Source organism: Cnephaeus nilssonii (genome assembly GCF_951640355.1).
Source record: "Cnephaeus nilssonii genome assembly, chromosome: 5".
In the NCBI taxonomy this organism is placed as follows: domain Eukaryota; kingdom Metazoa; phylum Chordata; class Mammalia; order Chiroptera; family Vespertilionidae; genus Cnephaeus; species Cnephaeus nilssonii.
The window spans coordinates 78,621,285-78,635,489 of record NC_137076.1 but is presented as its reverse complement, the minus strand read 5'-3'; the positions used below and the strand labels follow the sequence as shown (position 1 = coordinate 78,635,489).

Below are 14,205 nucleotides of genomic sequence, written 5' to 3'. Positions count from 1 at the left end.
GAGTTCCTTATTTTAAGGGGGAATCTGGGAAGGGATTTTTGAAAGTATGTAGACACTTTGCATGATTGGCCAGTCAGTCAAAAGGGAGAGTGCTCCTTATTCCCTGTTGCTTTAGCCAATCACATAAAGGAGCATAGGGCTATCTACCAAGAAGGAAGAAAATGCTTTCAAAGAAATCGGCTATTTGGAGTCCTAGGAATTTCATCCCTAGTACCCAAAACCTTAAGTCATGCTCAAAGTATTTATCCAGCTTTTAATACTGGTTTGTAATGCTCTTCTACACAAGGTAAAAAGAGAAATGCTGAATTGCAAAGAGACCAAAATTTCGCAACAAATCAAATGTTTTTTCCTTTTTGGGATAGGAGAATAAAAGGTTCTGTTTTAATATTTCTAACTTGATCTTTAAAAAAAAAAGATCAACAACATGTTTTTTTTATTGATTTCAGAGATAAGGGAGAGAGACATAGAAACATCAATGATGAGAGAGAATCATCGATTGGCTGTCTCCTGCTGGGATCATACTACCTAGGCATGTGTTCTTGACCAGAATTGAACCCGGGACCCTTGAGTCTACAGATGGACACTCTATTCACTGAGCCAAACTGCCTAGGACATGCTAGCCCAGGACATCTTAATTCAAATGATATGAGATTCCTTGGACACCTGGGTCATTGGTCGGCAAACTCATTAGTCAATAGAGCCAAATATCAACAGTACGACGATTGAAATTTCTTTTGAGAGCCAAATTTTTTAAGCTTAAACTTCTTCTAATGCCACTTCTTCAAAATAGACTTGCCCAGGCCGTGGTATTTTGTGGAAGAGCCACACTCAAGGGGCCAAAGAGCCGCATGTGGCTCGCGAGCCGCAGTTTGCCGACCACTGACCTAGGTGATTAAACCCAGGCTTCAAGTCACAATAAGAGGTTTACTTTTAACTTGAGGCTGTAGCACTTTAGGCTTCCTGCTTGATTTGTAAAGAGGTTATCTGAAAATCCTCCTTTGCCCACCCCCACACCCCTAACACAAACACACATGCAGGTCCTGGGCATTGTCTTTTGTCTTCTTCCTAAGAGGTGGTCAGAAACAGTTTCTCAATTTTTTTTTTTTTCTGGATCAGCAAAAATACCTTCAGGGTGGAGATTTTTGGAAGATGGTAAGAAAAACTCGGAATCTGTCTCCTCACCTAGACAACAATCACATTGGCAGCTGGCTGATACAATTATTTTGGAATGCTGGAGTCTGTTGAAGGCTCGCAACTTCCAAGGAAAGGCTCAGACAGTTTTGGTCAATTCCAATTTTTAGTTTGGCAGTAGCTACTCATCTCCCACCTTCCATCCCATGGCATACAGCTGTGCATGTATTCCTGGAATAGTTTACACACAGCTTGTGGGAGTCAGGATGGGCAATAAGGACCCTGTTCTCCAAACATCAGGGGTTTGTGTTCTGATCGCTGCTTCTGATCACAGAGGTGCAGACACAGAGGCAAGGTGTTCTCCACATCTTTGTTATAAGCTCCCTCTCCCCGCGGCTGAAGCAATGTCCTTGGAATTTAAAGGGCTAGTGCCCTTCCTCCTCCTTCATTTTTCTCTTTTTCCCCTTTTGGGAGATACTATAGACTAGGATGGTATTCAAAACCAACTGCATATATGGAGGAAATTAGAAATTCACCATGCATGCCCTAGGGCAGTGGTCAGCAAACTCATTAGTCAACAGAGCCAAATATCAACAGTACAACGATTGAAATTTCTTTTGAGAGCCAAATTTTTTAAACTTAAATTTCTTCTAATGCCACTTCTTCAAAATAGACTCGCCCAGGCCGTGGTATTTTGTGGAAGAGCCACACTCAAAGGGCCAAAGAGCTGCCTGTGGCTCGTGAGCCGCGGTTAAGTTTACATCTTAGGCTGTTACTTAGTATGGAGACAGCCTGCAATAACAACAAACCAGCAAACCCTGTGGAAGGGAAAGAATCTAATTTACAGAGTTACCATTGTTACATTCAAATGTCCAGTTTTCAACAACAACAAAATGACAAGACATAAAGATATAGTAAGGCCCATTAAAAGGAAAGAAATAAACCAACAGGCCAAAACCGGTTTGGCTCAGTGGATAGAGCGTCGGTCTGCGGACTGAAGGGTCCCAGGTTCGATTCTGGTCAAGGGCATGTACATTGGTTGCGGGCACATCCCCGGTAGGGGGTGTGCAGGAGGCAGCTGGTCGATGTTTCTCTCTCATCGATGTTTCTAGCTCTCTGTCCCTCTCCTTTCCTCTCTGTAAAAAGTCAATAAAATATATTAAAAAAAAAAAGAAATAAACCAACAGAAATGATTTTAGACAAAGATCAGATGGCAGGCCTGCTAGACAAAGGCTTTAAAACAACCATCTTAAAGATGTTCAAAGAACTAAGAAGACATGGAGAAAGTAAAGAAAATGACATATGAATAAAGTGGAAATATCAATAAAAAGAAAAACTAAAACATTATAGAGCTAAAGGTACAATAACTGAAATATAAATTCACCAAAAAAGATATTTTTTTCACTAGAGGAATTCAAAAGCAGATTTGAACAAACAGAAGGAAAAAAATCAGTGAATTTGAAGATAACGTATTTTCCGGCGTATAAGACGACTGGGCGTATAAGATTTTCCTGGGTTAAAAAGTTGTCTTATACGCCGGAAAAAATGGTATATTGGACTATATTAATGGGATTAGATATAATGGATTAGATATATTGGACTACCGTATTTTCCGGCGTATAAGATGACTTTTTAACCCAGGAAAATCTTATACGCCCAGTCGTCTTATACGCCAGAAAATACGGTAATTATCGAGTCTGAGGAACAGAAAAAAAAAAAAAGATTGAAGAAAAGTAAGCAGAGCTAAGAGACTTTGGGACCATCAAGTGAGCCAACATATGCATAAGCATATGAAAAGATGCTCACTATCACTAATTAGGGAAATGCAAATCAAAACCACAATAAAATATCTCATACCCATTAGGATAGCTACTAAAAAAAAAAACTGGAAAATAAAAAGTATTGACAAGGATGTGAAGTTGAAACCCTTGTGCACTGCTAGTGGGGATGCCAAATCATATAGCCACTGTGGAAAAGTTTGGCAGTTCCTAAAAAAATTCAAAATATACCTTAGCTGGTTTTGCTCAGTGGATAGAGTGTCGGCCTGTGGACCAAAGGGTCCCAGGTTCGATTCTGGTCAAGGGCATGTACCTTGGTTTCGGCTCCTCTCCAGCCTGGACCTTGGTTGGGGCTTGTGCAGGAAGCAACCAATCAATGTATTTCTCTCACATCGATATTTCTCTCTGTCTTTCCCTCTCTTCCACTCTCCCTAAAAATCAATGGAAAAACATTCTTGGGTGAGGATTAACAAACGAACAAAGAAAAAATTCAAAATAGAATTACTATATGATCTGGCACTTTCATCTATGGGTATATACCCAAAATAATTAAAAGAGCCTCAGGGAGATATTTGTACATCCATGTGCTCAATAATTAAAATATGGAGGCAACACACTGACAGATAAATGGATGAGCAAAATATGGTATAGACATATGGACTATTATTCAGCCTAAAAAAGGAAGGAAATTCTGACATATTCTACAACACGGTTAAATCTTGAAGACATTATGCTAAAGTGGAATAAATCAGTCACAAAAGGACAAATGCTGTATGATTCTCTAGGTGCCTAGAGTAATCAAAATCACAGGGACAAAAAGTAGAACGGTGGTTGCCAGGGTCTGGGATAAGCAGGGAGATGAAGAGTTCTTTTTTACTGGGTATAGAGTTTCAGTTTTGCAAAATTAAGAAGAGTTCCGGAGATGAATGGTGATGGTTGCACAATATAAATATGCTTAATATCACTGAACTGTACCCTAAGAAATGGTTAAGATGATACATTTATGTGTAGTTTACCACAATAAAAAAAATTCTTACTGACTTAAAAAAAAGCCCTTCAGGGCAAAAGTAACGTTGGCTGCTGGGCTTCTCTGGATTCTTGCCATCAGATTGTGGCCCAGTTATTACTCACTTTTTTGTTAGTTCTATAGAATTTCAATGTTTTCCAGCTTTTTCAATTGGCCTGCAGAGGAGGTTGATCTGAATAATCTAGGACATCATTACCAAGCACAAAAATACCCTCAATCCATTACAGAGTTCTCTACTTATTTATCTTGTGGCTTATACTTCCAATTTTCCTACTAACCAAGGTAAGACAAATGTCTGAGGTTCTGTAAAGTACTACATTTATATTCAATATCTAATACAGCTACGTTTTAAGTAACACTTGAATTAATATACTAGAAAATGACCAAAAAGTTGTTGAAACTGCAAATATTCTTTACTCAGGATAAGCTAATTAGACATTTTTTAAAAATTATTTATTTATTTATTATTATTATTTTTATTATTATTTTTAATATATTTTATTGATTTTTCACAGAGAGGAAGGGAGAGGGATAGAGAGTTAGAAACATCAATGAGAGAGAAACATCGACCAGCTGCCTCCTGCACACCCCCTACTGGGGATGTGCCCGCAACCAAGGTTCGTGCCCTTGACCAGAATCGAACCTGGGACCCTTGAGTCCACAGACTGGCGCTCTATCCACTGAGCCAAACCGGTTTTGGCTAATTAGACATTTTAAAAGGTTTTTTTGTAATGTTTTATTGATTTCAGAGAAATGAAGGGGGAGGGAGAGAGAGATAGAAACATCAGTGGTGAGAGAGAATCATCAATCAGCTGCCTCCTGCATGCCCCCCTACTGATGATCAAGCCCACAACCCAGGCATTTGCCCTGACAGGGAATAAAACCTTGATCTCCTGGTTCATGGATTGACGCTCAACCACTGAGCCACACTGGTCAGGCTAATTAGACTTCTTTTTTTAAAAAAAAAATATATTTTATTGATTTTTTACAGAGAGGAAGAGAGAGGGATAGAGAGTTAGAAACATTGATCAGCTGCCTCTTGCACACCCCCCTCTGGGGATGTGCCCGCAACCAAGGTACATGCCCTTGACCGGAATCAAACCTGAGACCTTTCAGTCTGCAGGCCAATGCTCTATCCACTGAGCCAAACCGGTTTCAGCTAATTAGACTTCTTAAATTATAGGTTGTTTAAAGTTGAGGACCTTTGGAAGTGATTTAGTTCATTCCCTTCATTTATAGATAAAGAAATTAGGGTCTAGAAATGTTAAATAGCAAATGGCAGAATTGGAAAAGTAGAGTTAAATCCTCTTGGTTCCTAGTCTACTCTTCCCACTACTGATTTAGTAAAGGTTTATTTCAGAAAAATGTCATTACATTTTATAACATTGGTACTTCAATTCTTTATATGTGGATGGTGAAAAGAGGGCAAAAGAGGTCTATTTTTTTTAGACCAGATGTCCCCAAAATCAACAAAAAGGGTCAAGGACAAATATGTTCTTAACTAAAGTTAAGAAAGTTATTGTGTTTTTTTTCTAACAGCCATATATTATTATGCACTGCAAAATTTCCCAATCTTACTTAAATCTGAGGCCATTTTCCCCCAGACAATCTTGGTCTAGAGTCCACAGGGTGTGTTTTGAGAATTGATATTTTAGAATATCATAGTTACTTCTACAGACAGAGCTTGCTTTACCTACTTGAAAAGGGGAGTAAATTTATTAAAATTATTCACTTTTAAAGGAAAGCCTGAATACTTTTTTAGGGATTCTAATTAGTTTTATAAGTTTGTTGCCTGCTGATTGCTTTATATGTATAAAGCTATTTTAATTAATTATTATTATTTTTTTAAAACACAGTTTTACCAGAGCAGCAAAGGGCAATCAGGCCAACATCAATAAAAGGATTCTAAAGATGGAGACCTCTAAAGAAAACACGATTTCCTTTGCTCAGAGACATGGAGCCAATTTCTTTTATCTTAGATAAAATTTTCACTTCTAGTGAGAAATGAAAATTATTTTTCCAACTTTACCTAGTAACTCTTAAAAAAACTGATATCAACATCCATTTGGATCTTTCAATGCCTAACCATACTTTGAGTATGACATACTTAGCTAATAGTGAAAATATAAAACCAAGTTTAAAGTTATTAAAGCTTTTATGTTACTACTTAACATAGATCTTTCTGTGATTTTTTTGCTATAAACTGGAAAATATAATTACATTTATACAAAGAGCTTACATGGAATTTTGAAAAGTAGAAAAGTCGTCAACCTGTGATCCAAAAATAAGAAATCCTAACTGGGCATAAGCAAAGAGTATTATAAAAAACATGATGGCAAATCCTACTATGTCTTTGATACAGCAGGATAAGGTTGATGACAGCTGAGACATTGTGTTATTAAAGCTTATGAATTTGAATATCTGAAAAAGAACAAAATTAATTGAAATAGAATATTAAAGATAATTACTTAAAATAAGTTAACTTCAGAAGAAATCTGCTTTAATTTCAAAGAGGTGCTTAATGATAGTCAGGGGTATTTAAGGATGTGTCAGCAATCATTACATGGCCAAACTACTTTTAAAATTATTTATTTTATAGTTAAGAATATCCTTTTATTTTTTCATGCTTTGTAGTTTAAGTTCCCATTTTGATATCTAATATAAAAATATTATATCTATTCTGTTGTATCTAATATAATAAAATATAAATACCTTTATCCATGCAAAAAAGATGGTAATAGCAAGTATATTGTTGTAAAAAATGCGCCAGTGTGCGAGCAAATAGAAGTCTGAATATTGTTCAGTACGTTTTAACAGCTGTTCAAGTAAGAGAAAAATTTGTATTTTACAGTATAAGTTGAAGAAAATTGTAAAAACACACAACTATATGGGGGAAAAAAAGAAGGGTTAAATTAGAGGCTATTCTAAATCTCCTGCAGTCTATGAAGAAGCACATGAAAAACTTAATCAAAAGTTCAACAAAAGGGAGGGAGAGATAAAATGTAGGGTTTTAGTAAGTGGAAGTAAGCCTCAATTTATAGAACTTAATCATCATAAATGTAGAAAAATATTGATCAATCTGACCATCCTAATCTATCTCCCTGCTTGTTTGAGTCCTAAAACACAAATATATACAATGCCTAAAAATTCTGACTAGGCTGTAAGGATTTCTGCTCCATGTTACCACATGATCCCTAAAAGTTTTATATTTCCACCATATAACACTTCAAGGACAAAATTTTACAGTTTTTTTTTTTTTTAAAAAAGAAGCCCCATTGGAACCCTTTAGCAACTTCTTTATTTTATTTTATTTTTTTGTGTGTTTTTATTTATTTATTTTTCTTAGCAACTTCTTTAGAAGATTTCAGGACTAGATATCAGAGCTTTATAGCTGTCATGAAAATTTCCTTTTGATTACCCTTGCCTGAAATAGTCAAATCATTAGACATTTAACACTATGCCTGGCATATGTTAAACATTATTGGGGGTATAGAAAGGAAGATGGCACACTTTCTGACTCCGATAAAACTTTCAATCTGGTTTTGGGAAGCAAGGCTTATCTATTAACTTGGCCAATATGGGTGAAAGATCAGCTTGTATGCACCAGAAGTGTTTGTTCATTGTTCCTAAACCATGCTCTCACCATTTGTCACTCCCTGCCTACACCTCTGTTTATTTTATTATGTTCTAGTGACCAGGACTGGCAGTCTTTGGAGTTTCTTTCAGAGACTGTTTCTGCATACTGGTGTCCTCTGTGCCCACAAGCTACCCTCTGGCTGTTCAAACCTCCTCCCGCTTCAGCATTTTGTGTAGGCTTGTCTTTTAGCTATTCTTTCAAAATTCAGTGTGAGGAGGAAAGCAGATTTAGGCAACAGAGAAAAGATCCATGATTTTCAACATGATTGTAAAGAATAGATTTTTGAGTGGGGGTAGGTGAGACCTATTGTGCACATTAAATCATAATACCTATGGAATTACCTATTCCTCTAGGTTTACCCTGGTCCTGCCAAGAATCAAACCGGGGGGGGGGGGGGGGAAAGACTTTTCCCTTTTGGAAGCACACCATCAGTATGTACTATAACAGTTCATTTTATGATTTGATATTTGAAGCTTTTAAAGTAAGTCCCGATGAATAAAAATTTCTGCTTTTTGTACCTCTTATTGATGGGTTCATATGTGAATTCCTTCAACCATACATTTGAATAAATACTTACCACCAAAAGTAGTAATTCTAGCCAGTTCCAAATACGTTTGAAATAGGCAAACTTAAATTCTTTCATTTTTTTGCCTTCTTGTATTATGAAGACAGTAAACAAAATTAAAAATGTGATTTCACAGAAAGCAATAAAATAATCATAGTAGCTAACATATATGAGGAATTTCACTGAGTAAATCTGCCATGAAGTAAGTATTCCTCCAGTTGCAGGGAATTCTGCCACCAACCTGTAAAATTAGATTTGTGCATTTCAGGCATTTATATTTCAGTACATAATTCAATGTGAAAGTTCTAATCAGTGCTGATGTGTAATTTAATAACCAATTATTTTATACAAAATATGTTTTCTTGAGGTCATGGGTTCAATTGGAAAAATTTCTAGTGGATTTACTTATTTTTTTAATGACTGTACTCTTTATGTACTTTGCATATTTCCAATAGTCAAAGACCAAGATAAATAAGAAAATGAGATGTGATTTTAGCCAGACATTCATTCTATGCTACGTTTAGATTGTTTGTTCATAACTGGGAATACTAATTTATCTCTACAGGAGAATGAGATGATGTTCAAGAATATGCTATACTGTTAGTTACTATTATTAGTCAGGACTCACCCCAAAATACGTAATTCTTGAATACTTCAGAGAAGGGAAATACACTCTCTTTCTTTACCTTATCAGAGATAGTTCTTGTTTCTAAATGTCAAGATCACATATTCTACTAAAGCAAGTGTATGTTTACTTTCGGCACTGATGTTGGATATGAAGATCTATATGTAAATATAAGTATTAAAATGAATTCCATCACTAAGTATAATAAGATTTTGAGGTTGTTCACAGTACTTCTAATGTTCTCCACAACTTCAGATAATTAAGAATTGGCAGTACTTTAAGGACAAGCATCTCTATCACCATGTCACAAAGTAATTATTTCTACCTAAAGAAATCATATCTTATTGGTACTGGAATAAGATGCTGCCAAAACAAGAACAAAAACAAAATAGCCAGTTAACAAGTGGAAAGGAGAACTATTGGTTTCACTTCGCATATGGTAGATGTGCAATGTTGGATAAGTGAATGCAGTCAAAGAAACTCAATATTTTGATCTGAAGTGTAAACAGAGAAGCAAAAAGAGAGAAAAAGGACCGCATTTACTTTCCCAGATACAGTGTACAAAAAGGAAAACAAGTAGATGAGGTCTTAGTGAAAGCAACATACTTACTCACAACTACTGATTAGATATGCTACCAGATAAAAGTTTCAAAATCTGCTGGTTTTAAAAAAATAACATTTTAAAAGGTAACAAGGAATAAGCATAAAACCTAGAGAAAGGAAATCTGGATTTAATCTAGTATTACAGAGTTCTTCATATGCCTTTAAGGCAATTACCCCAATGTTTCTACTCTTATTAGGACATAGAAGTGATTTGTATTCTTCACTTTATCCTGATAAGGACTAGTAGGAAGGGTGAACAATGTTGATAAAAAGCTCTTGATTCCTTGATCAGCTCGTGTGGCTTGGTTGGTTGTCATCCGGTTGTATTCCTGGTCAGGGCACATGCCCAGGTTGTGGGCTCGATGCCCAGTAGTGGTCCTGCTGGAGGCAGCCTATTGATGTTACTCTCTCATTGATGTTTTTATTTCTCTCTTCCTCTTCCTTCCTCACTCTCTAAAAAAGACATACACATTTTTTAAAAAAAAAAACCAACAACTCTGATTCCTTAAAGAGAAGAACTATAAAATAATAGGTATACTATCCATTGGCTGCTTAAGGTAATTCACTTGTTTTATTCATTTTTACAAATTTTAAAGGCCATGATTGTGTTTCACTGTAACTATTGCACAAGGGCAAAATCCCCTAATCAGAGTAAACACTAATTCCTATTCCATTTGGAGTAAAATTGTAAGGTTTATGAGGGAAAAGTGGTTCACTCATTCCCAGATCACTTAGAGGAAACTGATTCAATCCTCAGACAGATCCAGTCATGGTAATCCTATTTACTTTGCCAATGTTTGATTCTAGAACTCAGGCCTAAACCAATGAGCAGGTCCAGGTTAGGCAGATGACCTAAGGTAATTGGACTAATTGAAAGAATTTTTTCTCTTTGGTTGGCTCTCTTCCTTCTCCCCCTCCCCCTCTTACTTCTTGTCCTCTTTTTCTGCATGAGAGGATGTCTCTCTTCCTCTTTGTGGGTAACAAGTTAGCACAGGCATGTCCTTCTCATGCAATGGCAGAGATGCAAAAGAGCAAGTGTTACATTTTTTAAAATTACTTTTTGTTTGGAGAGGGAGAGGGAGAGGGAGAGGGAGAGGGGGAGAGAGGGAGAGAGGGAGAGAGGGAGAGCGGGAGAGAGGGAGGGAGGGAGGGAGGGAGAAAGAGAGAGAGAGAGAGAGAGAGAGAGAGAGAGAGAGAGAGAGAGAGAAGGAGATTTGTTGTTCTACTTATTTATGCATTGATTGGTTGATTCTTTTATGTGCCCTGATTAGGAACCCATCCCACAACCTTGGCATATCAGAAGGACACTCTAACCAACTGACCTACCAGCCAGGCAAGAGAGCAAATTTTAATGTACAAACTCATTTCAAGCTTCTGCTTGTATCATATCTGCTAATTTTCCATTGATCAAAACAAATCACATGATTGAATCTAAGCACCAAGGGCTGGGGCAGTGCACCCTGCTCTGGGTGGGAAGGCACTTGCAAAGTTACATAGCAAAGATGTGAAGATTTGGGGCAATTTTTGCAAATCACCACAAACTCTAATCATGTCTAGGATGCAGAGTACTGTTATATATTGTTTAAAATAAAAAATGCCTCATTTTTTGAGACAAAAATTTATAACTTAATAAAGAGTCTCATTCTGAAAGGAAATCAACAGATTTGAATGACTGGAATAGAAGAAGAAATCATCAAGACTAAATGTTAGACCTCTGCAATTGCAGGATGACAATAAAATTATATATCCTTTAGTAATATAAAACCAACATATTGTATGTAATTCTCCAAGTTCTTGAATATATTCTCAAATAATGAAATAATATGATGTTGCTTTACCTTCTTTTTCATTATTAGCAGAATGACGTTATATTTTTAAGCTTATAATTTTAATCTCAGTACAGACATGCAAAAACTGGAAACCCTAATAAGAGTTCTGGATGTTTTTCGTTTATTTTATTTTATTTTTTAAGAGAGAAACATTGATTGATTGCCTCCTGTACATGCCAACTGGGAATCAAACCTGCAACCTTTCGGTACATGGGACCATGATCCAAACAACTGAGCCACCTGGCCAGGGCTCTGGATGCTTTTTAAATTTCTTAACAAATAGGTTTTGAATCACTCACCTGATGATGCAAAACAGGTTTACATTAGCATTGTATAACGTAAAGTCAATAAAAATAACTCTAGTCCCTCTTGTGATCCAGTTGTTCAGTTGAAGGTTAATGAACTTGTTTTTGGCTTCAGATTTTGATTTTGATAAAGTGAAAATATATCCCCCATTTCTGTAAACACCAACAAATCCCCAGTGCCAAGGGGAGTTGATACTAGGAGTAGAATACTTCCATCTGTTAGATATAAAAAAGAATAGTGGAGAGATGAGAAGGACCTGAATTGGAAGCATTCTAAGAATTTCAGCTAAACTTTGGTTCAGAAGTAGTTGTTAAAAGAATAGTACTAAGTTCATAAGTATTATAGTAATTTTGAAGCAAAACAATGAGTTGAGGATGAAGTTAGAAGAATTAATATTGAATATGTTTTCGTTTTTTAATGCTTATTGTGGACAAGACACTGGACTACATATAAGAAAAAAAAATTAAATCTATTTTTTGCCTCAGGGAGCTTAAACATTAGAAAATAATGACTGACTTTGTTCTTTAACATATTGTCTCTGTTGTTTTATTAGATCTTAAGTCTTTGACTAGAACAAGAATACCAAAGGTTTTGATTCAGAAATGTCTGTCTCAGCATGGGGAAAAAAGGTGCTTCATAGTCTGTTTTCTAAAGGTCATATGCCATTTATAAAATACCCAGTACATAGACCTTTGTTATAATGTAAATATTGTTTATAGGTATGTGATTTTAATGAAATTACATAAATCAAAGTAAAATGTGTGTAACTAAATTTCGTTTCCATTTTTTCTTTTAACTTAATTGTAAAATATTAAAAAAAAAAAAAAGCCTCGATTCCTCATTTTAGTCATTCTATCTACCCAAAATAGATTGGGACGATTATCCAAAAATGTACCACTTAAATTGTATTTCTATTTATGATACTACTAGAGGCCCAGTGCATGATTGAATCATGCACGTGTAGGGTCCCCTACACGCTTTCGCTTTCGATCGCAGGGGAGCTGGGTGCCTGTCCGCTGGTGCACCAGGCCTTTCAGAAGCCTCTGGCGCAGCGGAGGCTTCCAAAAGGCCTGTGCCGGAGTGGACAGGCACCCAGCTCCCACGCTTTTGATGGTCTGCAGCGGGACGTGAGCTCGCTGCCCCAGAGGCCCCTTCTGTGCCGGAGCACAGCCATGGCGCAGACGCTGAGCTCGCGCCACCACTGGTGACGCGAGCGCAGTGTCCTGCCAGCCCAATCGGCTACCCCGGCCACCCCGAGTCCCGCCCCCTGCGCCTCCCTCTGGCCCAATCGTGGGCGTAGCGGAGTGATGGTAATTTACATATTACCATTTTATTAGGTAGGATGTTTGTTTATAGGGGGATAAAAAAAATGACACCACTAAGAAGAAAATACTCATATTTAATGAAAATTCCATAGAAAAGATTATCTGCCCCCTAAAATTTTCATAGGACCCTAAAAGCAATGATGCCAGCAGCTTCTGTGCTAAAGGGAGGTAGTATCAGTGGTTTTGGGTTATTGTTGTTTTTTTAATCCTCTCCTGAGCATATTTGTCCATTGAGTTTTAGAGAGAGTGGAAGAGAGGGACAGAGAAACCAGGGCCTGGGTCGGGGAGGAGCCTGCAACCAAGGTGCGTGCCCTTGATTGGAATTGAACCCGGGACCTTTTGGTCCACAGGCCAACGCTCTATTCACTGAGCCAAACCAGCTAGGGCACACATTTTTTATATATAGACAGGAGTCTACACCATCCATTTTTAAGAACAATGGTCATAACATCTTTGGCAGGCATCAGCAGATGCAGTGCCTGTAGAGCATAACTGCCCCTTTTTAATGTTAGCAACAATAGAGACATCACTGAAGTAAGCTGCAGTGAGAAAGAAGGAAAGTTGCCCAGGACAACTAGGATACTCCGTAGGGATCCCAAGAAGCATTTGGGATGTGTTTGAAGTGAGTTTGGCCAGAGCCAGAAGAGCTCATTGAGTCTTGTAAGAGCAAAAATGGACACTTTGCCTTGTGTCCAATGAGTTAGCACTTCATATACCATTTGGCAGACAAAAAAATAACAGGTTCAACTCTTTCTTTTTTTAGACACTGCATCGTTGAGTTGTCCTTTGATACTATTATTGGAACAAGACCCCTGTTGGTATTATTTGGAAAATACACATATTTTCACAATTGTTTAAAGATATAATGGTAAGCTGCTAGAAAATGTTACGGGTAATTTTATGCTACTTACTCAGTATCATCTTTAAGGCCAAAATCAGATATGTCTTCATTTTCAGAAGTGTATTTGGCATAACATTCACTCATCAGAAACTGAAGGGATGAATAGACCTTGCATGTGTTGTTTCGGACTTTTAGTTGACGGACTCTGGGGACTCCTAAGAGTATGTTCTCAGAGTAGATGCGACTGCTGTTCTTTGAATTATACAACTGGCTGTTATTGTACCATGAGTCCCAGTATAGACCTTCCAAAAGGGGTCCTTCCATAAACTTCACATGGAAAAATAAATGTTATGGGGAAAGTATTTTCATGTCAACTGTATAACAGACTCTACATTCATAATGTTATCCATAAGAATATAAAAATCAGTGATTTTGAAGATGAGTATATAAATTATTGACCAAGCCAACATTAATATTAATGATAATGATGACCTTGTTTCTTTGATAAGTTCCAAATTCCTAGCATGGCTTTCATGAT

The 14,205-nt window shown here is 36.9% G+C and overlaps 1 protein-coding gene across 4 annotated transcripts in view; it reads right to left on the bottom strand.

The window, feature by feature from the left end:
• PKD2L2 (polycystin 2 like 2, transient receptor potential cation channel) overlaps window positions 1–14,205 on the bottom strand; it is a gene marked incomplete at its 5' end in the record, with an annotated part of 32,258 nt that overhangs the window by 13,596 nt on the left and 4,457 nt on the right. For 2 of the 4 annotated variants that reach the window (XM_079771233.1, XM_079771232.1), the window contains 5 exons: window positions 6,176–6,357; window positions 6,649–6,819; window positions 8,151–8,379; window positions 11,495–11,716; window positions 13,738–13,994. In XM_079771233.1, coding sequence (XP_079627359.1) covers window positions 6,176–6,357; window positions 6,649–6,819; window positions 8,151–8,379; window positions 11,495–11,716; window positions 13,738–13,994 — 1,061 coding nt within the window. The remainder of the gene's footprint in view (window positions 1–6,175; window positions 6,358–6,648; window positions 6,820–8,150; window positions 8,380–11,494; window positions 11,717–13,737; window positions 13,995–14,205) is intronic. The other 2 variants (XM_079771234.1, XM_079771235.1) reach the window with 2 other exon arrangements.